Source organism: Poecilia formosa, unplaced genomic scaffold (assembly GCF_000485575.1).
Source record: "Poecilia formosa unplaced genomic scaffold, Poecilia_formosa-5.1.2 Scaffold5, whole genome shotgun sequence".
NCBI classification, from domain to species: Eukaryota; Metazoa; Chordata; class Actinopteri; order Cyprinodontiformes; family Poeciliidae; genus Poecilia; species Poecilia formosa.
In genome coordinates this window covers 2064216-2092154 of record NW_006799944.1, presented here as the reverse complement: position 1 = coordinate 2092154, position 27939 = coordinate 2064216, and the positions used below count along the sequence as shown (strand labels likewise).

General features: G+C 41.2%; 1 protein-coding gene across 7 annotated transcripts in view; it reads left to right on the top strand.

The window, feature by feature from the left end:
• Window positions 1–27939, top strand: part of mctp1a (multiple C2 domains, transmembrane 1a) — a 139040-nt gene that overhangs the window by 83753 nt on the left and 27348 nt on the right. For all 7 annotated transcript variants that reach the window (XM_016677008.1, XM_016677000.1, XM_016676986.1 and 4 more), the window contains 3 exons: window positions 2031–2150; window positions 10213–10329; window positions 22974–23030. In XM_016677008.1, coding sequence (XP_016532494.1) covers window positions 2031–2150; window positions 10213–10329; window positions 22974–23030 — 294 coding nt within the window. The remainder of the gene's footprint in view (window positions 1–2030; window positions 2151–10212; window positions 10330–22973; window positions 23031–27939) is intronic.

Here is a 27939-nt window from a genome sequence, read left to right as displayed (position 1 = left end):
TTGTCACGCTGCTCAGTGTGGCGGCACCACAAAGGGATGAATGGTAGGGGCTGGCCCGCATCAGATGTGTCATATGAGTGACCGTTCGGGCTCAGCAGTCAATGTTACGCCACGCACAGTCGAGCGCGGCCCCGGGCCTCGTCCCGACGCAGCACAGCGCGCATCCTCTTTGTAACCCCTCCATCCCTCCTCCCCCCAGCCTCACTGTCTCTGCCTCCTCTGCTGCTCCCTGCTCCCGGCTCACTTTTGCTGCTCTGCCTCTCTTCCCCATCTTCATTTCACCCCTGACTCACGGAGAGGACCCATGTCAGCGTCTCTCAATGATGATGTCACTGGCTGGTTTGGAGGGACTGCCCCGTGAAGGGCTCTTTTATACGGCAGCAGCTCCCCTGCTGCTGCTGCATTCACACACGGCAAAAAAAAAGGGGTGGGAGGAAACATGTTCCATCTTCAAAACTCATAAACGTAGTATTGACATTGGACTCAATTTATAAATAACCCTGTTCTTAAGTGCTTTCCATAACTAAAGAGTGCGTTCAATATGAAGTACTTCTCGAAGCCTTGAACTTTTTCACATTTTACGACATTTCAATCACAAACTTAAAAGTGTTTTATTGGGATTTTATAAAACAGACCGACACAGAGGAGTGCATATTTGTAGGAAAAAAAGAGAGTTATATGTTTTAGCTAATTAAAAAATCTGAAAATAAGGAACTCTTTTTCTCTAGCACCCCTAACTAAAGTCCAGTAGAACCATTGACCCACGAATGCCACTTTATTCTTATATCAAGCCCACCTGTGTATCATTTTATCTAATATAAATTCTGTGAAATTCATTAACATTAAAGACAAATGAAGACATCACAGTGATCAGGGACAATATTGTTGAGAAGTTTAAAGCAGAAATGGTTATAACATCGTACAAAAAATGTAAAGAATATGACTCAACTGGAATCGTGCCAAAGCATGGCTGTCAAATTGGCACCGCAAAAGTAAAAATCAGAGAAGGAGCCAATAGTCCCATGGCAGCTCTGGAGGATCTGCAGAAATAAAGAGCTCATCAGAGAGATCTCAGTTACAGGAGAACTGTTAGTCCTGCACTTCTTAAATCTGGCCTTTTATCATGGCAAAAGGCCTAGTTGAATACAAAGGCAATTACCTCACGATTATACACAGTTTGTGTTTGGTTTGTAACAGAAAATTGCATTGAGATGACTCAGAAGTTTGTGCTTGAAATGACAAAAACTGGAAAACGATTCTGGGGGTATGAATACTTTTGAAGGGCACTGACACATAAAAAATGTAAGCATTCTTATCAAGGAACGTCTTGACTTCATGACTGAAAATAAGTTGCGATGTCAACTGTCTGGTTAGCCTCGACCTTATTTTGGCTTTAAGAAATTACACATTTCTATGTTTTTAAGAACAAAATTCCTTTGAAAAAAAAAAAACAACAAAAAAACAAAACAACCTAGGTATTTTTTTCATTGAGGTATTTGGAAAGTCAGGATCTCCTTTGGGAACAATTTCTCCTGCTGGTGACCTGATTGGGTAATTTCCTGTCCTTGCGTCTGTTACGCTATTCCCTAAATGGCTGCAAACCCAGGACAATGGCAGCAGCTCTACTTGTCTTTACAAGCACACCGACACATGGAGCACAGAGAGGTTTGGATGTGCCACTGGATGACATAAGGAAGCAGAATTGCGTTGAATCTAAATCTTATCCAGACATGAATTAAAAACGTTGAACCACACCTCTGTAATCCTGTGTGCTACTAGGCAAAGCCGTAGATCACCGAGAGCATCAGTGTCATTTTTTTTTTTCAGCTTCATTTTCTCTCCCACCAAGTGTTATTACCTGCCAGCTTGTTTAAACGTTTTATGCAACGTTCACGATGAAATGATAAACTGTCTAAATAACAGTCTGCTCTTTTCCTTTTTATGGCTCATTTTCAACACGAGACTTCATTTGTCTTAAGACGTTTTTTTTTTTTTTTTGTTTTTTTTGCGTGTGTGTTGCTTTTCTTCAGATGCTTTTGCGCAACTTCAACCGAGTCAGACGCTGCATCATGTTCCTGATCAACACAGGCTGCTACATCAACAGCTGCTTCGAATGGGAATCTCCGCAGAGAAGCATCTGTGCTTTTGTGGTAGGTGTGGGAGCACCTGCGGTTGCACTTTTTTTTTTTTTTTTATATATATATACGCCAAACACACACACACACACACACGCACACACACAAACACACACACACACACAGCAGAGGAACAAGCAGGGTTGTTCTCAGATGTACTTGGGATCATTTCTGCAGTGATTAGACTTTGCAGCTTGAAATGATCTTTTGTTAGACTCTCGTGTCCATCTGCAGAGCAAACACAACTACAAGCAGTTCCTGCACATGAAAAGGGGACGACTTCTCTCCTCTTGTTTAACCAGTGCACTCCCACGTCTCTTTCGCTCTCCTCTGTCATCTGCGTCTGGTATTAAAAGGTGAAGCTTAATTGGACAGCAGAGCTATCAAGAGAGGACATCCTACTGCAGGGCGCAGTCAGAGGCTGCTTTGAAGTTTCTATCCTAAAAGATGACAGAGCAGGCATTTAGTCCTGTCTGCTTTATGTCCACTGACTTAAGTAGCTACAGGACAGGTGGGCCTAACCTGACCTGGCCCTTTACCATGGGAGCACTAAGTGTCTCCATTGCAGACATTAGCTCCATTTGGCCATTTGACACCAGCTTAATATTCACTGAGGCTGTATGTGTGTGTGTTTGTACAACAGGTCACACTGTCATCACAGGAGTTGGGTCAGAAGAGACGTAGTATTGATCAGTTAACGTTTTCCATTATATTCTGTGTGTGTGTGTGTGTGTGTGTGTGTGTGTGTGTCTGTGTGGGTCTGGAATGCATGTTTGCATTTCATTTCAGAGATTCACGGGTGTCACATTTTCTGGGTAATTTTTAAAGTTCTGACCTCCCGATTTTAGCTCTTTCTCTTTTAGTATTATGAATATGAATTTTTCTTCTTTCAACATAAATTTAAAATTGAAAAGTCATATTTAAAAAAAAAAAATTTAGAAGTACAGTAAAATCGTGCAGGTTGCCAGACAGACGTATTTGTGCAAATAGAACAAACTAAAGAGATATATTATCTTTGTTCTGCACAGTGAAATGACTGCTATAATCACTACTTATTCAATCATTTCAAAATAATGTATTGTCCAAATTATTATTTGTAAAGAAAAAAGCTCTTATTTACTATTGATCGTCAAATCCTTCAATCGTTTATTGTAACCAACCAGGAGCTCTAAGCGAGATTTCTGTAATCGAGATAGCAGTTGGTCTTCCACTGCTGTGCAGCTAAGATGGATATCCTTATTTTTAAAAAACATACTCAGCGATTAAACTGTTGACATTTTATACTGTTTTTTTTGCCTGTTATACAAGTGGCTAGCACAATTAGCGCATACCTACCACCACAATGTGTGTTTTCCCTGTACAGTAAATAGACCTTAAATGTTCTGACATTTCTAAAAGTTTCCTTATATTTCCTAACAGATAGAATTTTGCTTGTAAACATTACCTTCCTGCTTTCTGCTGAATTTTCTGCGTCTTGGCAGCTTGAATAAATGGAAGATACATTTTCTTCATAGAGTGTCTCGTCGGTTTTTTTGCAATTTCTGATAATAATTGAATTTACGTCTTCTTCACACAGCTGCAACTTGCACACTGAAGAGGGTTGTCAGAGTGACATCATTGCACTTGCTATTGTGAAAAATGGCGGAATAATTTGTTTCAAACCATAATTTATATATTATTTCCTGTGGACTTGCCATTATTCTTTTTCACTTATAAGTGAAAGGGGCAAATAAGCAGGTCAGACACAAAAAAATGATTAAAAAAATATGAAAATCAGTCTTATTTATATGATTAAATGATAGGAAAGGGTACAGTTCTTAACAATTCAAGCTTTGTGTGAACACCCATGAAGCTGTTCAGCCTTCAAACATGCACTTTGTAATGCAAGGTGCACAACATTGCGGATTAACAGCTCAGACTATTCTTATTGTGCTCTCTTTATACCCAGAGTGTTCAGATGATGACAAAGGGTGTATCTAGGCCAAGGACAAAGTGTTTTACAGTTTATAGTAATTCTGAAATTTAGGTGTCGTTGTGCACACTCCCCCCCAACCCCCTCTCCCTCCTCTTCCTCCTTCCCAGCTCCACCCCTACCCTTTAGGGAGTCTGCTAGCGTAGGAGTGTGCACTTAGCTAAAAGCATTGGAGTATTTAGGGCCTCTTCTCCACACAGGTATTCCCTCCCTCTCCCTTCATTCCTTCATCTCATTTCTTCCTTACTTTGAGAGGCCTCTTAATCACTTCACTCATCTCTTTAAGTGGGTTTTTATGGGGGGCCATCTGGCCAAGGTGGTGCATTCATGAAGGTGTGCTGCTGCTGCTGCTGCTGCTGCTGCTGCGTGCGATTATGTCCGTGTGTGTGTGCGCACACATGTGCGTTCCTGCCTGCAGACAGATGTTACGCCTAACTTTCTGTGGGCAATTTAGTCTCAGAACTTACAAATGTGCGCACTTTATCAGACTCCAGCAAGCCTGAGGGGGGATATATTTGAGACTTTTTTGTTATTTTTTTATTTTTTTATTTTTTTGTCAGAGGTTTTTTTAGAAGTACATCAAAATGCAGTTGTCATAACATGTCACAGCAGAACACTCCCTCCCCACAGGAAAAAGAAAAAAAAAAAGTTTAAATTTCGCTTCATGGTTTCTTGCTCTCCTTCTGCCCAATCCTGAAATGCCAGCCGCATGTACACATCACCCATTAGTGCCAGCTGTGATTAGTGTGTGTTTTGTGTGCATGTGTGAGAAAGAGAGATACTGCATAGTCTCACATGGAGCCTTTCACTCTCTCTCTCTCTCACACCCACACTGCTGTCATCCGCCCATCCCGACAGTGAATCAGCCACCGTGGCAGCTTTGCCTGAGGCGTTGGCACAATGGACGCTACTGGAGTTACCTCCTGTCCTGCATGATGGGTGGTGTCTTTGTGTGCGTATGTGTCTGTGGATGGTGTCTCCATTCCTTGTCTCGGGGTTAAGCGTCTGCTTCCGTTCTCCACACCTGCGAGCCGAGTATCTCTCCCTCCTATCCGCCCGTCCATCCATCCTTCCAATGCCCGTTCTCCTTTATCTCCCAACGCCTCCTCCCCTCCACCCCCTCTTCCCCTCCTCTTCGCCATGCCTTGCAGAAAGTTGAGGCCATTGTCGGGCCGAGCGGTGTTGGGTTCTCTTCTCCCGCTGCTGCCAGCTCTCCCCCGCGGCCCCTGCAAGACAAGGCTGTTATTGCCCGAGGGACCACAGGCCTCGGCGGCTCTTCCTCCAAACAAATTTGCTGTAACTTTATCTGCAATTGGGCCCTGAATTGGGAGCAAATAGAGGCAGCTTTGTGAAGCTCAGGGAAGGGCGAGGGCAGCGAGCTGGGGGTTGTTGGGGAGGCAGGGGAAATGATACCAGGCTCTTTTATGTCAGGCAAAGTAGGACTCTTATCAGGAAGAGAGCCCAGACAAGGGAGCTACTTCTAGAGGAAACTGGAGCACCTATCACCTGCTTTGCATTTAGATAAAAATTCACCCAGCTGAAATAAAAAAAAAGAAGAGGGGTGGAAAAAAAAAAAAAAAAAAAAAAAAAAAAAAGCAAAGACAGGTACAGAAGCAACCATTCGAGTGTCTACGTGTGTTTGCACATGTCTGGTTGTGACGCTGCAGCAGCGAGCGGCACACACCAACCACTCTGGGTCTCTTTAAATTGCTCCTTTGACTTCTCTTCAAAGAGCCTCCGTAACTTTTAAAAGTTTTAAAGTCGGGGGTTCGTCTTTGCCCACAGCAAGGGACAGCTTTGAAAGATATACTTTCACATTTTTGCTGCTTGCTTGATTCGCGGAAAAAAAAAAAAAAGAATGATAGTTGGAATATTGTGACGTGACTGACAGAGAATACCAAGTCAGGGTTTAATCATCAGAGATAAAGACTCAACAGAAAATGAGACCTTTTTGTTAGAGAGTCAACGGATCAATACGTCTAATAGGTGCCGTTGAAGACTTTTCTTTCGAAGGACATATGCTTTGTTTTATTTCACCATGTTCTAACAAGATTGGACGGATTTTCTTTTTATTAGATCAACACAAATTACACTTTATTCTGCTGCTGAGCAGCAGGGGGCAGTCTAGCACCGCCAAATAAAGGGTCTGGTCACAAGCAGGACAACCCACTCCACCACCACCTCCCCACCGCCACCCTTTCTTCATGTTCGCCCGAACTTAACAGGACTTCGAGTTGCTGTCTGGCAACACTTAGTGCCAGCATGGATATTGATGTAAGAGAGATAAAGGGGGAACTCTGAAATCCAAACTTCAGTTTCAGTCCACTGAGACTGAGCAGGGGGAAAGTTAGCCTGGTGTGTGGTTAATGTAAGCCAAAGCACTGAATATTACCCTCCCACAGTGCTGCTGCAGAAAGCCGTCAGGACGCGGGCTCTGTTTTCGAACCAGAAACGAAACTTTTAAAATCCCCACACTGAGCACTTGAATGCATTAGTTTGACTTTTTGTTTCCCTAATGTTTTCAATAAAGATTCCTCTCTTGTTGTTTTTCAAATAATAATAATAATAATAATAATAATATAAAAACAAAGAAGCACAAAAGATCAGAACCGAAATCAAATCCAACTCTAAAGACATGACAAAATATATTAATATTTTAGGGTATGAATATTTGTGCTAAAATGTAACAAGAAAAGACACTGTGGTTTTACTTTAATATGTCTGTTTTAATTATTTGAGCCATTTGATTTTCAGATTGTTCTCAGATGTTAAGTTTGCCCAGTTCAAATTCGGGCTCTAACTGCTGTTAAACTATTTTAGCAGATTTGACAGTGACAGACAAAAAAAAAAAAAAAAGTCCTATTCTCTGTGTTTTTATGACAAAATGATACTTTTGTTCTGAGCATTTTTACAAAGCATTGCACTAAACGATACACTGTTTAATGATTAGACTTGTTGGCTGAAGGTAAAACACTACTCTTTTTATTCCTGACGTGCTTTTAATCGCCCGTCACTATTTCTGTTTGTCTTGGTGACAAAATCAAATGTCCATCTATGAAACAAAATACACAAGAAATACATAGTAAATTTTGATGATCTTGAAAATAAAATAGCAAAATAGCTATTTTTAATTATGACTAAAATCAAAATTAATTTTCATAGATCCAAAGCAAGACTACTTACATATATGTTTATGAATATAGAAACACATTAATGGAAAATAATAATTAAAAAACAGCAAAAGAAACAAGCCTTGGAAGTTTACAAACCTCTACCATGAAAATTCAGTAGCATAGGTGAAAACAAGAACAATGCGAGCCCAGCATCCTTTGCGCGCGCGCGCGCGTGTGTGTGTGTGTGTGTGTGTGTGTGTGTGTGTTTTTGTGTGTGTATCCTTATATCCAGTACGAGTCATAATCATATGGGTTTTTGGACCACACAGAGTAATCTACCAATGATTTCCATAGTCTACATCTGGAACTTCACTCACAATCTTCCTCCACTTTTTCCATTTGATCCAGTGTGTTTTTGTAGTTGTCCCCCCCTCCCCCAACCCCCCTCCGTCTTTCTCTGGTCACTGACATCCACAGCAGGCGCTCCTTCCCACTCCCATCTCTCCAGGCGAAGCGCTTCCTATCTTGTGTGGCGAGCGGCAGCAAGCAGTGGGGGGGGGTTGACTGCGGTGGCTGCGATTGCCTAGTCCTGGTGGAAAGGTCCAGGTACCGCAGGGCCCCCAGTGTCCAGCCGGTGGGCACAAAGACGACGCAGGGGCCAGCCGCCGCTGAGCCCGGGTGTCCGGTTTCCCTAGCTGCCAGTCAAAACTTCGCCTTCAGCCGCGTTACGAACAGACGAGAAAGGGGGATGACAAGTTAAACAACCCCAGGCAGATAAAGAAAAAAAAACAAAAACATTAAAAACAAAGAAGAGCATAAAAGGAAACAAAAAATTGAGGATTATTATAAACATCTTCTGAATGTAGAATTAATTTTCCCAGCTAGTGATTAGATAACCAGGAAATATATTTACACAGCAGGATGTGTACGGTATATTTTTAACAGTGAACTTAAAAGGAGCGACTGTGGATCTGCATAAAGATGTTTGCTGTTATTTATAGAATCTACAAGAATAGGTTTTAAAAGGAGCGAGCTGCTTTGTTTGTTCAACCGAAGTCAAGTTTTAGCACCTCGACGGCACATTGTTTTGTCAGAGATTATTTCAGAGTTTATTACTGTTACGGAGCATAATAATCTGACTGCAGATGGGTTTGAAAGTAAGTTTGCGAGAAGTATGCAAGTATTTTCGAAGAGTTTTTCCTGTAGGAGATTTTTTTTTTTCTATTCTCTCACTGTGGTAAATGTTTTTAGGATGTAGGAAGAAGAAGTTGTTTTGCCTTTTGCTATACAAATAATCAATTATTAAAATGTGTGTTTCTCCTGCACAGCTGTTTTAAGAACAAATCTCTGTGTGTGTGTGTGGGGGGGGGGTTGAGCCTGAGAGAGACTGCGTGTGATTTCAAGACTTTTGGGAGATTTTCTAAGCTGCAGCAACCAAAACCCACTCAGGTTTATTTAAAGAAGGAATTGAAACTTAGAGAAAAATTTATGACGTGCTGGACATTTTTAATGTTTAATTTAGTTTATTATTTTTCATTCTGGCTATTCAGGGTCTTTTAGTCAATTTTGCATGAAGGTTTTTTATGTATGTATGTATAAAGTTTGGATGAGAGCCATTCAAACTTTTCTGAATAAGACTAGTTTGCCACGGCACACATTGTGCTTTTTTTTTTTTTTTTTTACTATTCAGTATTCAATCAAATCAGCTAAGAAACTGCTGTTGAACCACATATTCAGATTAACCTTCGGCTACAAGAGCAACGAAGAGCTTCCAAACAATCGCACGCACACTCAGAAATAAACCAACGTGATTGTAATAACCTTCCCCTTTCCACTTGTGAACAGTGTTATTCTACAAATAGAATGGATTAATTGCAACACAGACCAATAAATCTGCTTTATATAGTAATAGTCTCAATTTTACCAGTCTTGAAAGTTTCCTGCCAAAGCTGATTGCTAAACGGAGATGCATTTCTACGCAGAGTAATTAATTTCAAATCTTTATTTTTTTATTTTTTATTTTTTTGCTCCTTATTGTGAAATAATGGATTTGTTGTACTTAAATTTGATAAATATGTTTGGCTAGAGGACATTAGGCATTAGGCACGGCTTGCGTTTTCAGCGTTCGGTTATAATTGCCGCCAAGATTTTATCAGTCGTGAGAAATCTCTGCGCGCTTTAAACATGATACTATTTGAAAGGATAAATATGCTTTTGTGTCTGTTTGTCTCTGACGGATGTTGTTCCCACACAATAACCCATCTCAGTTTTTTTTTTGTTTTTTTTAAAGCAACAATTGAAACAAAGCTGCCTCACTATTCGCACAATACTGCTTAAAAATATCAAACCATGAGCATTTGCAATTTAACTTTCCCACAGATATCTCCTCCAACGGCTGCAGAAATCTGTTGTTGGAGGCTGAAGGAGCCTTACAAAAACCAGAATACCGGGTTTAGGGAAAGGTTCAATTTCAGATGGTGCTCTTCTTGTTTGGTGATGAGAGGGGAGGTGTAGGGGTTATGGTTTTGGCAGATAGGTGCAGTGGAGGTTAGAGACGGGGCATATGAGTCTTTTGGAGCAGCAGAAGAGGGTATTGGGGCTTGGAGTGACAGGGTTAGGGACTCGGGGTGTGCGGGGTCATATTCTGGAGTTTGGGGTTGAGCTCGAAAGGGTCAGCTTTGATGAGCTGCGTCTGAAATGGTACACGACCTCGGGCTGTTGGATGATTGGCACGAAGGGAAGAGGCTATGGCGGCTCAAACTCGTCCTCCTTCCTGAACTGCAGACCAACACATCTCCGTGGGGCCAAGATGTTAGGATCTCGGCTCCTATTGCCTTTATTCCATCTTCCGTTTTGTTTCCACGCAATTGTGTATTATCACCAATCGCACATGCAGCCACCTCAAAGCAATCAACAGTGCGGGCTATTAAATGTTTGCGTTCCCAATCTACACTCTCCTCATTTTTTTTGTTTCCCTTTTCTCTTCCGACAGATTTTCACCATTGTTGTCTGGAACTTTGAGCTTTATATGATTCCTCTGGCTTTGCTTCTGCCGTTGGCCTGGAACTACATTCTCATCGCGTCGGGGAGGGATACGAGGCAAGACGTCGTGAGTAAACCTCTGCTCTGTTCGGAACTGTTCCGCCTTTCTTTTGTCCGTGATTCAAAAAGAAAAAAAATATGTTTTTTTTTTTTTATCAAGACATCACAATTCCTTTCATACTTCACATTTGCTGACAGCACATATATATCTTAACTGTACACAGCTACCATTCATTGAATGTGGATATTAGTTACATGATTATAACTATAATCAGTGCAGATGTACAGATGCAACCAACAAACATTTCTTTAGAGATTTTAGAGCTCATCTTTTTAAATAAACGTCACTTCCAAACTCTGAATTTATTTGTATGTTTCTTAAGCGCGTCTGCCTGTTTTTGTTAATGAAAAACCCAGTTTTGGCAAACAAGGAGCTTGCATTTCTCCACCGCATCCCACATTTCTCTCTTTGCCTTCTTTGAGGCAAAGAGACGACAGAAATAATAGGCTGTCACCTTGAGCTATGTTACGCCACTTACCTGGTAGTATATTTATTTTATTCATTTTATTTTTTTTTTAATCTCTTATACCAATTAAATGATGTCAAAGCAATGTCATGGAGAAACAGACATGTTTTAATCATGGCCAGGCACATTTGGAGAGCAGAGAGTGAAAACGAGTGAGAGAGCCGGACTATGGGGTGAGCGTGAACAATGAAGTGATTAATTTTAATAAGTGCCTTCTTCCAAGACTCAGTCGGAAATAACCCGTTAACAGACTTCAGTTTCTTTCTTTTTTCTTTTTTTTCTTTTTTTTTTAACGTCCTTGCCTTCTGTATGTATATTTATCTCTTCTTAAGGAATCTTTGGATTAGATTGGATTGAATTTTGGAAGCCCGTATTAAATTCTGTCATTATATTAAACCAAATCTAATAGCTGTCGGCCATTGTAATTTCATACATAACAGTGGAATTAGATTTGAACAGAACATGTCATACACCACATAGCTATAAGTCTTTGGAGATCATCTCTGTTTCAAAGCCTCTGACACTTTAAAAAGTGATATGAAATCGAGAAAAAATTGGCCAGATGCAATTTGTACATATCTCGATAATGGCCTTTCAACATAATTTATTGTTTTTGTCTTTTAATTCACATTCAAAAAAGAAAATGCTCCTTTGCAAATAAATTTGCACAGATATAACAATGAGACCTAAATATAAGCAGGTTGTTTTTCTTACCTGTAGATGGCGACATTGCTTGACAAATTAAATACATGTAACCTTGCAAAAAAAGAGTAAGTTCCCCTCTCCTTTAGAGAAATGCAGCTTGATGAATTTGATTCCTACATGCTTTACTCTACACATCTTAAGTAAAATGAGGCAAAAGTTTATAGATGTATTGTAGATACACTTTAATTCACTCGCAGTGGAGAACTATTAATGCTTTCCTTAAAGTAGGAAAAATATCTGCCACCAGCTCTTAGCTACACATTTTTTAGTCCCATTTCATTTTTCTGTTACAGTATTTTTTGTGTGTGGTTATCCTGAAGATTTGTGGTTATATTTTACTGTGAAACTTTATTGTCAACACATTCAGATTGTTGGAGATTCAGAGGACTCTCTGTCCCTCCCTCTAACTCAAGCCATCAAGGTTGTACTTTCTTGTGCTGCGAAAAATTCATAACTGACTCCCCTTCTGTTTAATCTCTTGTATGAGTAGTGAGTCAGATAAACGCTGTTGTGTGGCGGGGTCCGGAAATTGCTTAAACGTACATATAGGCTACGTTGGCGCTGGAGTGTCGATGCAGACTTTTTGCGGCGAAGGGAGGGTCGAGAAGCTTGGAGACAGAGTTGGAGTAAAACTACTTTGGAAAAGTGAGAACGCCCTAACATTGAATTATGCTGTATGTGCTCTCTGTGAACGTTTAGGTTAATCTGTTATACAATTCTGGCAAATATTGTTTGCTGTGGTCCTTTTTTTTTTTTTGCTTACTGAAGTACTTTTGTTTATTTCCTTTTATTCAGAAATAATAATGTAGCTGCAAGAAAAGTGTTGATTACATCTAATTGCAAAAACACTCTACATATGCTTTGACACGTGTGCTTCATATGTGTTGGATAACAATGAATTGTATTGTTATCCAAAACCGAATACAACAAAAATGCTTTATGTGTCCTAGGTAAAAGCTGATGCACATTTGTGTCTACTCTCTGATTATCGAAATACATGAAGGTTTGGTTTTGCATGGCTCTCACTGCTCCTCTGTGTTTTGGTGCCTGGATGTGGGGGTGTTGGAGGTATCAATGAGGGCTGATGGGGGGCTTGCTCATGTCTCTCTCACACCTTCATAAAGAAAGAAATTCCCAATTCTATTTATTTGCACATGTGCCTAAAAGCATGTGCAGACACCCACACACACACGTAGACATAAAAGACACAGTGATACGTACATACCAGATTGATGTGAAATGTGAATTACATTTGCTACCTGAGTATACACTTGAATTTTGGTGCAGTTCATACATTTAGCTCATATCTTTTTCTTTCATTTCATTTTCTTTCTCTGTAACTTGCATTTTGTTTTGTTTCACTGTTGATGTCGTTTCTGTGGCTCCGTCTGCCGTCTTTGCGTCCTTACACTTGTTGTGACCTCTCCGTTTTGTTGCCATTAAGTCTACAGCATTAATTATGCAACAAGAGGGATATCTAGTTTTCCCACTTTTGTAGATGCGATTTGACCTGACACTGCTAGGCAAACAGACCCACCAATGATGTTTTACCTCATATTACCAGAACAAGACAGACGCATAAAAAGGAAATACATGAAGATTATTTTCTCTTAGCTCAGTTTCTTGTCTGCCAAGACTTGAACATACAGTAAAAGCAGAGTTTATTGAGTTCATTCCTAAATTCGTGTTGAACTCACACTTTATATGCAAAGTATCATCTCAGTCATGTCCCTGTTTGGTTTCCCTCTTCCAGTTTTTGGAGAGCAGAACATATGGTGGAGGATTGATCCCACTTAGAGCATAAAATATCTGTGGTTCTTTGCTTCCTTTTCCTGGTTTCCCTCTTCCGAGTCTTTATTAAGCTAAAGTGGTGGTGGACTCACTGCTTTCCTCCTGCTCTTGGCAGAGAACCGACCAGAACAAACTAGGAAAAAGGAGAATAAGGCCTTCTAATTACCTTTAACAACACACTAAATTAAAGCATTGTGCAAAGCTGAGCAAGGGTCAGTATCCGGTGCACTTCGGTTTTCCAGCAGTCTGGGGTGAGGGTAATGCCAAAGGAATCTCTGCTGAGCTCACTCTCAGGCAAAAGGGCAAAGAGAGAGAAAGTCAAGGAAAAAGGAGAGAAAACTGAAAACAAACATACGTACACTCGAGTCAAGACTTCTCGAAGAATTGGCCATTTTTCACCTGAAAGGTCCGACGTGCAGAACCTTTCTCTTTTCCTACACTGCAGCAACAAGTCCATCGGCCTGTCTGCTGCAAGAAAACAAAGTGTTCTCAACATGTAGCAATTCATAATTCAGGGTCACTGACTGTTGTGTGGCTACATGCTGCTTTGTAAACAGATCCCAGATCAGCACCTCTTACCCTAGCCCCAACCTTGACCAGAACCTGCTTAGCAGTCAGAACGTCCTTAAAACAGCGATTAAAGGAGGCACTGCACCAGTGAGGTCTCCGACCTCTTCTCTTATCTTGTAGCACTCTGACCCGAAGATGCTGATTCTTTAACACCGTTAGCTGACCTGTGTGTGATAGTGGACCATGCTCTCTGAAACAAACAAGAGGATTGTGTGTGTGCTTTCAAATCTATGTAAAATAAGCTCCCATTTTGTCATTCCAAACCTGATGATGCATTATCAGTAAACTTCTCAACATTCGTGACATGTCCCTTCTTCTGGGAGGTGGACTTGAATTTTAAAGGCATGCATGTATGTCATTTGGAGATTAAAATGTTACATTGTGTAGCCAATGGATGTAATCCACTACGGCATTGGCAGATTTCTGGAAGGAGGGGAACGTTACAAGACTGAACTTCCTATATTTTGTCTTGATACAACAATAAAGTCAAAATATTTTACTCAGAAGTCATATTTGTAACCTTAGTGTACAGCTTTGATGCAACGCAGCTTTGGGTGTGTTGGAGCCAGATACCCTAGATAGTGAAAATGCATTTATATAATTAGCTAATGAGTATTGCAGCCCAAGTACTTACCGTAATTGTAATATTTTTATTGTTCCATTTTTTTTTTCTTGAAAATGTTAAACTTACAATATATTGTGCCGTCCTATCTCAGAACAAAACAAAGTAGGGCATACTTGTGAAGAGAAAGGATATGTGGTTTTCAAAGTCTTGTCTTAAGTAATTAAAAATTGTGGCTCTTTTTCAGTATTCATCCTGTTTTCATCCAGCTTTGAGTCTTTTAGACTTCGTCTCCACTGGCTTTGATCAAGGCTTTTCCACATTTTTCTTTGCTAGAATGCCTCGTACTTGGTTTAACTTCAGTATCCCCACAGCGTGACACTGTCATCACCACGCTCTGTTTTGGTGGTTTCAGGGTAAATGACCTTTTTAGGTGAGCAGCTTAGTAGGTTTTGGAGTTGTGGCATGCCTGTCTACTTTCAGGTGATGGATTGAACAGTGAGATGATCAGACTTTTGTATTTTGAGTTAGCCCTGCTTCGAGTGCCGTAACAACTTGATCCCTGGTCTGCGTTGCGTGTCATCCTGGTCATCTTGGTTTTTGTTCACTTCATGTCGTCAACCGAACCTCTGAGGTCATCACAAAGCAGCTGGATTAAGACTGAGCTGATGTCTCTTTATATATTAGGTGAGTTCTGAAAGCAGCTAACTTTGGTAGAAATCATATGACGTGAGAATTTCCCCCCAAAGCCTCTCAGTCATGCGCTACTCTGTTGATCTATCGCATAAAGTCCATAGAAGTTTGTGGTTATAACATCACTTAATGTTACAGAGGTCAAGGGTTATGAATGCTTCTGCATATTTACTGGCAGGGTTTTGTAGTAATTTACATCGGCTTTCCGAAGAGCGACAGGCAACCGCGTTTAATAAGCAGGGACGCTTCCCAACACATATCCCTCCTCTCTGTTCTCTTGGCCCAGAAAGGCCCTTACCAGATGTTGTAAAGGTGTTAGTTTGAGGGCAGGCTGTTGCAGAGGGTACATATGGAACATGGTGATGTCTCTTTCCGCCACAGGATGACGGGCAATTAGGCCTCGTCACACTGGAGGGCCATCCTCTTTATCCCATGCTTCAGACCATTACATTGATTCACCCAATGGATCTGCCAGCCCATTACGGAAGAGGAGACCTTAATGGCCCGGAGATACTTCACACTTAGAAACGTGCCTTCGGTGGAGAGAAAGCTAACTACTTTCAATCCACTCCACATCCTAAGTATTTACATATAAGTGCTATTTTGTAGAAAAGTACATTTGTTTGATTATAACAGAGAAGCACAATTGTTTAAAAAAGGATTTTTAAGTAATTGAATTCCAGTAGTTATTGTTATTTCATGTTGATTTTGGATCGTGCAACGTCATCCACGCAACTGCACATAATGTGTTAAAATAATATGATGATCATGTTTTTTCTGAGATGGGCGTGATATCCAATTTTATTTAACCGTTTAAATTTCCAGGCCGATACTTCACTGCAGTTTTTGTATCTTCTATTTTCCTCACGATTTTGCATCTCAAACAGCTTCCCTGTGCCTCTGAACATCCTGAGCCTTGACATCTGCCCTCATTAAGGGGGATGCAGAAACACAGGTAGAGGAGAGTAAATATCAGGAAAACTGGAAGAAGAAGGAAACTCCTGCCTATTATACCACATCTCTCCTCTAAGAAGTCACACCCTCACTTTTCCCCATAAGAACACAACTCTGGAAAGACAAGGAGAATGAGAAGAGGAGATGGAGTGGGAGCAGGAGATGGAAAAAGACAGAGAAGCTTTTTCTGAGAGAGAGAGAGAGAGAGAGAGAGAGAGAGAGAGACGACGAGACAGAGGCAGCGAAGGAAGCAGTGGTGGATGGCAGGCACTCCTCCGTGTGGAGTCAGACATGGCAGTTGGTGACAGGTGACAAAATCAAAAGGTCATGTCACTTTTAACTGGGAGCGCCTGTGCCCCGCTGATTTCCCCCGTGCCGCCCCGGCATCAGCACCGCTCATCTCTGCTCCTCTCGCTGCCTCTCCGTCTCTGCTAAACTGGCAGATAGGATGGCAGGCTGGCAGGCAGAAAGACAGGCAACGGGCAGAGTTTGAAGCGGGACGGGAGCATCAGGGACGCCAATGCAGAATCCTCCCTGTCTGCCTTTTCATCATGTTGCCTTCTCCCCTCCCCCGTTTGTCTAACTCTCTTCATCACACTGAACCTTTGGAAGTATCTGTGCTCTTTGCAAACAACGTCAGCAGTTCAGGGTCTGTGCCTAAGTGCTTGTTGTTGTTTTGTCTGTGTGGCACATCCTCTGTTGTAGCTTGTGAGCGTCTCGGTTTAAATCTTGAGCTGAAGTTTATAGACGCGTGAAGTCGGGTGCGGGGGGGACGAACTGAAAATCAAATAAGGCCACCTCTTTTAACCCCTTTGGGCAAATGATAAAGTTTAAGACTTTAAAGTTGTCCACAAAAAGATTGCTAGATGAGCATCAATATAGGAATCAAGTACATTTTGACCTGCCTGTTTTGATTTTCCTTTAGTAATTATAATATGGGAAGAGAGAAGAACAGCATCGACAATAGTGTTTTCACAGCCTTTCCTCCAAGAGCAGAACTTAATTATTTATATAGAGAGTAGAAGCAATGTCCCCCGTGTGTGAGAAAGCACTTGTAAAATAGGATTTTACTCTGTCAAAAGGTAACATGGCTAAAGGCATGGCTGATATATACAGCCGTCTTTAGCAGCTTGTCTTAGCAATTTCCACAGATAATCTGGGTGGAAATACTCTAGTATTTATTACAGCAGTGTCTCTGAGTCCGCTGAATTCTAGATATTGTAGATCGCTCCCTGACCGGTGAGGCTTGCAAAAGGCTGCCTCCGTTTCTAAACCCAGGATGTAAGATAAACAGAGGTTTAAAGCTCCAAACAATGAAACAGAGCAACTTTGGTGTATTTCTGTCATCTGCAATGATTCTTGCTCTCCCTTACAGCCTGAATGAACTGCTGATGTGCCTCAAAACATCATAGTGATTTTCAGTTTCCCTTTTATGCGAGTTTCTCAAGATATCTCTGGCTTCCCAGCCAAGAATCCACTTCCTGTAATAAAGAAGAAGTTTTTTACTACTAAAAAGTAACTAACTTAACTAATTGCAAATTGATAGCGTGCAATCACTATTCTGAAAAAGGTCGATTGTTTTACTTTCTGAGCAGCAGGTCGTTGGTTTCTCAGTGCATTTCTAGTTGTAATGTAATGTCATCTTTCTTTAATAGTTGGCTGCTTAATCTATGAAATATTTGAAACAAGCGCTAACGATATAGCAATAACATATTCATTTACAGAAACTCATATCTTTGCCAATGTGGTTTTCCATTTCTGAATATATAGCTACCCTTATTACCCCCTACCACCAGCCTGCAGCTCCAGTAGCACCACAGCCTCAACCCTATCTAGCCCCCCCACTGGGTGAGCCCTGGCTCGGGGAGTGCAGAAGGAAGGGCCCCCCTCTGAGGGCCATGGCTCTGACAGCTTGTGAAGCCCCCCCCCCCATGTGAGTCGGCCTGGCTCAGTCTTATCAGACGCACAGCCCTCCGCTAGTCTGCAGAAACTGTAGTGTAGGCAATGCACACGTGCACGCACGCATACACACACACACACACTCATGGACAGTGCATACCAAGCAGGGCCTTGAGATCCCCCAGCCAGCCACCACGCCAAGCCTCAGCAGCTGGAGAGGTTAAAACCCCCCTACATATCAAAGAGGAAAAACAGCAGGAGGACGGAAGGAAGGAGGGATATAGGAATGGGAGAAAAAAAAAAAGAAGGGAAAAAGTATATCTTCGTGTTCACCTGGATGTCTGCCTCCGCGTCAATTCCCCCTGCGGCTGTCATTGAGAAGGTGAGGAGGGGAAGGAGTGGAACTCCGTCTGGCCGGGGAGGAGAACGAGATGCGTGCTCGGAGGTGTTCCTGAGCTGATGTTGCTACTAGTTCAGGTTGTGCAATTTTACTTTCCCTTTTCCTGAGCTGCTGTAACCACTTGGTTCATTGATCCAAACAGGTTATGCTCAGTTTAGATTCAAGGAAATTGATTTACTGAAATCGCAGTTGTTTTTCTTCACCGAGTGTCTTTTAACTTATGTGTAAGTCCACACAGGGCTATGACATGAAAAAAAAAAATGTGGCTAGTATTATTCAGATGAGCGGTGACCTGCAAAAATACCCATACCCCCCCTCTGTCATGTAGCACAACAAATTTCAATGTATTTTATTGGGATTTAATGTTTCTACACATACAGATCTGAAAAGTGTGTCGTGCAGTTTTGTTCAGCCACCTTTACTCTGATACCTCCCAATAAAATCTAGTTTGCTTGTTGTCAATAGTTGTTATTACTGGATGAGTAAACAGTGTCAACTTGTGTGTGTTGTGTATTTCCTGAATGAGTACAGATGTTCTGACGGGCATCAAAGGTTGGTTACAGAAGTTTAGTGAAGAAATAGCTTTACGAAGATTATGGAGCACAGCAGACAGTGCAAAGGAGGATCTGAAAGCAGGGTTAGCTAATAAAGTGACTTCACAAGCATTGAACATGCCATGATGTACTGTTCAATCCATCATGAGGATGGCAAGAAAGCATCTCTTCAGCAATGAATCAGGTCAAAGTGGAGGGGAAGATGTGTGGGCTGAAATTTCAGACAATCCTAGGAAAAAATCCTGTTGCAAAAAAAAAAAAAAAACTAATTAGGAATGGGATGGAGGTGCACTGGTCAGCAGAGCAGTTATACTGAACATACAGCCAGAGGATTGGTTAAACCAAACCATATGCATGTGTCAAAGTCCTAACCTAAATTAGACTGAGAATATGTGCAAAGACTTGAAACCTAATATTCACAAACTGTCCCCAGGCAGTATGACCTCTCAAGCTATTTTGCAAAGAAGAAAAGGTAAAAAGAAAATTCCAAGATGTGAGAAGTTGATAGAGACATACTCTGAAAGAACTGCAGCTGCAATTACAGAGAAGGGTGGTTCTCTAAAGTATCGACGGTGTGGGGCTGATTATGAATGCATGCCACACAATTTTTAAATCTTTTATCATTTTTCATCGTTGTCTTATTAAAACACACTGAACTTTATTGTTGCTAAGCTCCAGTGTGTGAAAAACGTCGACATACAGTGAGCACTGTTGAGTCATGTGTTCTCCAGTCACAAAAGGACAGCGATAGCCCTCTGCAACCTTGAGCCCATCGTCTCTGTCCATAAAAACACACTAGGGGTGCTGTTGCACTGTTGATGGCATGCAAGAAGGTACCTAAAAGGCAGCTGCTGAAAATATTTTTTTTTTTTGCACTGCTTATTCACAACCAAATCTTGTAATTTACAGTTAATGCTTATGTACACAAGGTTTTGCTGTGGTGTGTCTTCGATTTTTCTTTCTGCTATAACAAGTTTTCTACTATAACTAAGATTATGCACATACAAACACACATGCATTAGAGGTATTAGAGGCACATATTTATTTCCAGTGAGCAGACGTAATAGGAGATGCAATGATTGAAAACAATCCTTGTCATGCTGCATGGCTTCTACTCCAACCCAGCTTCTTGGCTCTAAACCTGGGCCAAATAGAAACATTTACACATTCAGAGCCATTAAAATTCTCAATGTCACTGTATTCACTTACATTATCAGCCTCTAATCTATGTGTTTATGGGGCACAGTGTAATACCCGGCATCATCCTTGTATTATTTCTATTGGTCTGAATATGGTAATCTTCGGCTTGGTATATGTTGAACTGACTGGAGCAGCTCTGCGGGGCAACGCGATCCCGTCGACAGTGAGGCTTTTGGATGCCAGCGCAGCGTAATGATAGTTATTCAAACAACATTATAATGGAGGGATAAGCAGGCGAATAAAAAAAAACCACCAAATAGATCTTAAAAAGACGAAAGGAAGCAGACAAGAAGAGAGGAATTCAAAGAATGAATAAAAGATATTTGAAATTCATCAGCAGTGGTAATTTATATCCTCCCTCACTGAAACTCCAGTGCGCGCGTTTAGCCGTGGCAATCTTCAGGGCAGATGACATGCTCCGTGTCGCTTTATTTATTAATTTTACACTGTGTCTCATTGCAGGAAGCATGACTTCTATCTGTAACCAGAGGCAATAGAAGGGAGCGAGCGGAGCAGAGAGCAGAGGGAGACAAACGACTCTATCATTCTCCCTGTCTCTGTAGGTCATGCTTCTCCAGCTAGCTCACGCTTATTCCTTTGTTTAAAGTTCGGAACATGTGCCAGGCGTGCCCTGGTAAAACCCTCTGTGTTGGAGGACTCTATAATGCCGCCGTGCTGGCATGCGTGAATAGATTCGAGGGGAATTGTGATGTCTTTTTAAACAGTTATAGTTCATTTGTTTGGAAATGCCACGAGGCTTTCATTTTACGGACTTGTGTAAACATCTTTCGTCTTTGCCGAGTGCAAGAATTTCTCTTTCTGGTGTTGGGATAATGTGGTGCTCGGGTGTATTCTGTGTCAATAAAGAGACTGTCAAATGTGAACAGTTTGTGCTTATTTGTCTGGAGGATGATGGAGTTCACAGCCAGAGTAACCACTTCCTCCTCTTGTCAGTGAAAAATGTGGAGTTTTGTTCATACATGCACAACTCTTTACCCAAGTGATTCAGAGCTATTGATAGAACACACTCACAAACACTCACGCTATTGATTCTACCCTTTCAACTCTGCTGTTCTGAACTCCTCTTTGTTTGTGTGGGAAGCTGCATTTACATAAGAGGCTTATGTCAGCCGCTGCACAGTTTCCCCCCGTATTCCAGTGAAAAACAAAAAGGACAAAGGCCATTGTCTTGTTAAGTAATGCTTTTTGGATGACTCCAAAGTAGTTTGTGCTGTATCTGGAGGTGGGAAGGGTTGTGGTGAAGTCGGGGCCTGATGAAAGTTAACAGGGAGTTTGGGACTCCGTAATACAACGCTTGGCAGAGAGCAGATAAATTCTGGGGTTGACCACTGTGTTTGACTCATAATATCAGTGTTTGCTGATGTACATTTGAAGCAAGAGTGTGGCCTCGTAGCTGCGATGTTTGACTGACAGAAAGAGGGTGAATAAGGTTCAGCAGTGACCCATGCTTTTCAGACGCTGAAATTAAGAATGCCCACAAAGACAAGTAGGCCTCGTCTGTGTCATTGAACACTAATTGTCAAAATGCCCCAGGGCGGAGTATGAATCTACATCCTGTGGCAGACCTCTCCGTTTTGTTTCCGGAAAAATCAGGTGCGAAATGAACAAAACTAGAAAAATAACAGGAGCGAAATGACGTGAGGTGCAGCCTCCAAAGTATAGCTGTTGTGTTAGCTTTATGGAAAAGCCAACATAGCTTTGCTGAAAACGCAAAGTAAAAATTAGGCCATTTTTTTTTTTTTTTTTTTTTACCGTTCTTATTGGTATTGAAAATAGCCGGCTTTCAGGATTTTGTTTTCATCAGCAACAACTTACTCGTCAAAGGATGTTGTAGCTTCAGAAACCTGGCTGTTCTTACTCATGGTGCGTTCACAGATCACAAAGAAACTGGATTTTTTTTTAGCTTCTAAGCACAAGTCACGAGTCAGTCAAGCTAAAAATGACGTGCTTTTCTTCACCAAACATTTTATTGATACGTCTGCTGTTATGTTTTGCATATCCAAACTCTTGTATAGATATTAAAGTCAGAATTTTGTTCATTTGAATGCCTCTTGATGTGAACGTAAAACTTCTGCTGCTTAATAACTTTTTATTATTAAGCAGCTGTGTTGTGCTACACAGCGTTTGCTGTTCTGAAAGTGTGCAAATGTGATTGTGTTTTAAGGCGAGTAATTTTTCTTCTTGTTGTACAGAGTGTCTCGTGGTGTCTTGGGGCTTCAGAGCGACACCGGCTCCGGTTTTATCGGTCGTGCTTCACTGAAGCAAATAGTTGCCGTTCTTTGTGACTTTCTCTCTGGGCTCAGGACTCGTTCCCCTCTTTTTTCTCTCGCAGAGCATCTTTTTTGCAAGAACATGAAAGCAGTGAAGTAGGTCGACGTACTGAAAGTAGAGGTGGAGTTTGCGGAAAGGTTAAGGAGTTCAGCAGACGCTTTTTTTTTTTTGTGTCCCCTCCCAGCAAGAATGTTGTGTCATCTGAATTTTATTTTATTTTTGCAATGTAATTTATGTAGTTGAATAGACTTTAATCTTCTGTCCTTTGAAATTCAAAGTCAGAGCATTCGCTTGCACTTCCAGAAGTGACATGTTTGAACAACACAATGGTTCTAAAATTAAATTTCTACTTCTGAAGACTGATGACTTTTTAGCACCCATAAATCCAGTAGTTGAGCTATCTGCAGGCTCTCCATACTCATTAACAAATTCTAGGCAGACGTAAGCATAACCAATCAGCTTTAATGTCCCTCTTTGGCCATTGAGATTGTGTTTATCTGATATTTATCTAATGTTTTTAATGCCTCTTTGTCCTCGTTTTTCTCATTCCACTGCATCTGTCAGCAAGCTGTGGAGGACCTGCTGGAAGATGAGGATGAGGATTTTGACAAAGATGACAAGGTAATTATTTCTCATGTCTGGGAAGCACCCACACACACACACACACACGCATGCACGCCCACACACGCACACACACAGATCGCCTCAGGAGAGGTTGACACTGCTTCACAGACCAGAAACACATACAGACTAACAAAATGACTGCTTCATCCCCTCCCGTCTCCTCCCCCTGTTCAGTTATTCTCACCGCCTGAGGCACAAACACATGTTCACAGATTGTACAACCTTTTAACCTTTTCTAAGTTTTCTCTTTGGGTAAATGCATGTCTCATTCCTCACCTTTCCACTTTGTAGTTTGTTTTATTTTGGTCTCCTGAAGTGGTTGGTGCGCTCTCCTTAGATTTTCCCTCCCTGCATTTCTGTGTTAAATTTGCATTTAAAAACATTAAGCTTCACAACCTTCTTTCTGGGAACACGCACCTATTTAAAGTGCTTAGTTAGCTTTTTAGGTCCGTTCTCTGTGCCTTTATGTTGCAGTAAAACAGCATCTGTCCTTGTCCAGACAATATCAGGTAACAACAGGTGGCTGCTTTACGGCCTCCGCTCGTTACACTGTAGGAGCAGCTACTGAAACAAATGCCACTGGATAGGACCTGAAAAATGCTCCACTTGGGAGTTGTATCCAGCCTCCCCCCCCCAAAGAAATCTGTTGTACTCGTGTTTTTTGTGTTTGAATTTCTGTTCATTGGATTTTAAACAATTGTTTTCTTCTGATACTACAATAAGATTTACCCCATCAGACTATGAAAGAAGCATCAAAGAGTTTACTAAGATCCAACTCTCGGTTAATTATTTTTCTAATATTGAAAACACGATACACGGTTCTGCAAAAGAATGCTTGTGCCTCGAACTTTTTCCACATTTGTCACTTTACAGCAACATGCTTCAGTGCAGTTTAATGGGGTTTGATGTGGTGTAGAAACACAAAGTGCTCCAAAATTGTAATTGTGCTTCGATGTTGAAAAGTCTCCTTGCCATCATCCTACGGCTGCTGATGATTGTCTGATGATGATTCCCGCAGCATTATTCTGCCACCACCAATATGGCTGCCTATAGAGATGTGTGTGATGCAGGGCATAGAACATAGTGCACTTTACTGGTTAGCAAGTAAAGTGCAATATAATAATTTACATTATTTGTTTTGGAAATCTTTTTTGAGTTTATTCTTCCATAATAGCATGCATAGTGTAATTAATCCCAACGTTTAGCAGTAAATCTGCAAACAGACTTTACTAAGACTCTGTGTTTTTTTTGTTTTTTTTCCAACACAAGCACTGAAGAAAAGAGTAAAAAATGCAGTGCAGATGGTCAAACAGTCATTCCACTAGTTAGTCAGCCGAGCTGCCAGTTTGGTGATGAGCATACAAAGATATGTGAGAATTACATCCTCTCCCACGGTGATGCACAAGAAAAGTTTCATGATTGTGAAGTTCAGAGGCTGTGATGTGCGGGAGGGGGAGCGAGTGAAGCTACAAACAGAAGATATGAACCAGACAACCTTGAACCCTTTTCATTTTTTTTTTTTACCATTTCTTTACATCTGTCCTCCTTCATTGCATTTTCTCCTTCCTCTCAGGGTTAGAAATGAAAAAAATACAGGCATTTGGAAAGCTACAGATTATATGAAAAAAATGTTGGGTTTTTTTTTTCCCACTTTTATATTGAAATGAGGTGCAAAGGCAGCTTGTGTGGCTGCAGTCAGATTTGGTCCCAAACTGATTATTCTAAATAAAAAAATTAAAAAAATAAAAAGTCCTGCTCTCTGTTCACAGAGGGCTGGGGGTGCCGGATAGCACAGCTGCCACAAAAGCCACAATTTACCAACTCTGGCTTCATACATTTTGATCCATCTTTTCCCTTCACTGTTAGCATTTCACTGAAGCTGTAAAGAGGTTGAAAGGGGGACATTTTACTTTTTTTTTTCCTATGCATACATCTCTGCTCTCCTCTGACTCTTCCTTTACTCACCTCCTCGGCTGCTTTTTATTTTTCCTTTTGACACATTCTCTCACTTCTCTTTGCTCAACCTCCAACCTGGTTAAGTGCAGAACAAATAACAGCTCCAGAGCTGGGCAAACTTATCTTTTGCGCTGAACGCGAGCCACGGCTTCAGATGGTACGAGTAAGTATGAAGGACGGGTCAAAGGAGGCCTCTTTTATGGCGCAAACCTATAGCAGAGACCTCGAAGAGCAGAGGGAGCGAAAGAGAGAGCGAGGAGAAGGGGAAAAAGATTAATAAATGTGCCAAGGCCTCATTTTAATTGAACTTGAAGCATATGTTGCAAGTATGCACAATCTGTCCCAGATGTTCAATACGGCCATGTGCGTAGCTCTTCCCAGTGCACCACAAGGCAGCTATTAGCGGGATAACCTTTGCTCCAGAGGCTAAATGGGGTATTACATGGCCAAAAAGTAGAGCACCTGTTTTTCATTGCTGAGAGGACCCCTTGCAGGCTTTATGCCTTAGCCTACCACATGTGGTTTGACTTAGCAGATTGTTGGGCAGACGTGAAAAGTGTCTTTCTCGTGAGCGAGCACTGATATTAGTCACTTAATCTCAATGAAAGTCCAGCATGTCGGCTAATTGATTGGGACAGCTGAGTTGTTAAAGCCGAGCGGACAGGCGCGTGAAGGATGAAAGAAAGGCAGAGACGAACGAACTGCTTCAAGGGCCAGAACTTTAACACGCTCGTTTTTGATTAGTTAATTACATATATTTAAAGGCAGCTAATTGCGTTTTATTTACATGCAAACGTTCTGAGCTGAACCTCGCTTCTGGTGCGCCAGTAAATCCGTAAATAGATGTACATTGACATAATTAAATTTAACAAATACAACCGTATCTATTTGCTCAGCACATTTACTTACTTCATCAGCTGTCTTAAAGATGTTATCTGTTGTCAAACTGTAAAACTTCTTAAAGTACAGTTTGAGCAGAGTTAGACTGATGACACCTCCGTTCTGCTGGCTACAGGGTCTTCCCTGTGTAATCTAGCCCATGATGTCTGCTCTCACCTGTAGGCTCCACATACAGAGCTGGCTGGATGCAATCACCTTTAGGCTATGTGTGTGTGTGTGTGTGTGTGTGTGTGTGTGTGTGTGCGAGACACCATGCATGTGTGTGTGCGTGTGTGGATAAATGCGTTTGTCTGTTTCTGTGAGTCTCTAACATGTATGTGTGTGCAGCTCAGCTTTCTCCCACAGGGGGGCTTACTGGGAAAATGGAGAAAGATAGAGTGAATGGGAGAGAGAGATAGAGAGTGAAGGAGTGAGGAGATTACCCTCACACGGTTGACTGGTCACTGAAGCGCTTGTGCTCTGCTCAGCTAGGCTCCACTAGCCTCAGGAGGACCTGACACAGATAAGATACACACTGCAATCATGTCCTGCTCAGGGGCTTACTGCCTACTGCACCTCCTCTCTCTTTCTTCCTGCGTGTATATCTATCAATATCTCTCTCACACACATGTATCTACAGGAAAAAGTGTCTTCCTGTTCCATTTCTTGGTAAATTTGCCCTCACAGGGAAAATAGAAAAACTCATTATTCCTAAACTTTTGCGCTTTTGTTGAGTACGGGTAAGTCATTTGCTGGGTGGTCTTTCAGACACTGAGACAGTTGCTGTTTGCTCGACTCTTTGGAGTTTTTTAAGAGCAGCGCTGATTACAGCAGAAATTAGCATATTTGAAACAGGCATACATATAGTCTGACCCGAAGCCTAGTTATTACCTGAAATTCATCAGGTAACTTCACTTACCTGAAGAAGTTAAAATTTTGTTTTCTGCCTGTTCCTAAAAAAAAAAAAAAAAAACAGAATCTAAAGAAGAAAACCTTTCTTGCTTCAAAATATTCAGACAGTTTTTTGTCCTCAAGCTTTTTTGATGCTATATGCTACACAATGAGTAGCTCATTGTCGTTCGGTATATATCAAAAAGGCACATTATGTAACAAAACAAGTCTTGTCTATGACTTGGGAGGGGGACAGAACATGTTGCTAGTGCTTTTGCTGTGCAGCAACTGAACTGATGAAGAAATGACTTCTTCAGTAATGTCTCTCTATGACCTTTCACCCAGACTCTGGCAATCTTTGCCACCATTCGTGATGTTGCTACAAAAGCATGAGATTATGCCACTGAGAACTGGTGTCGCTTTAACCACATGAATAACATTTTATTTATTTTTTAATTTGTTTAAATTTGTCTCAGTGAATAGAATGAATAGGGAAAAAAAAAATCACATCAAGATTTAACATATGAAGAGGAACAAAAAAAAGAAAAATAACATCCAACCTACCATTAAATACTTTCCATGTTAAATCATTGATTAATTGTTAGGAATCATGTTTTTGGCTCAATTTTATTTGTCACACCTAATTTAAGCCTGATCTGTAGAATATGTAAATGACCTAAGTCAACCTAATCTGACAACAGGAAGTTGGCTTAGAAACTTCAGAAATGAACAGATCATACGGAGCCTTAATCAAAAGAAATTAAAAAAAAAAAAGATGAGAAACAAAGTCATTGATGATTATTGGTTACAGAGCAATTTCTCAGGCTTTTGGGATCCAGCAAACCACAGTGGGATCCAAATGAATTTAAGGATGCATTAATGAGTTATTCAAAGGATCCCCAAGAAATTCAGACCACTATCTAACGCTCTGCAGGCCTCGCTTGCTTCAGTTAAGCTCAGCGTTCATGATGCAGCAATAAGAAAGAGACGGCAAAAACATTAATCAACTTGAAAGAGCTACGGCCAAAAGCATCGCAATACAAAACAAACACACAGACCTGTCTCACAGTTGCAACATCTAGATCAAGGGTGTCAAACTCAATTTCACCGAGGGCCACTTCAGCATATTGGCCACCCTCAGTGGGCCACATTGACGGTACAAATCAGGAGTGCATCCCTG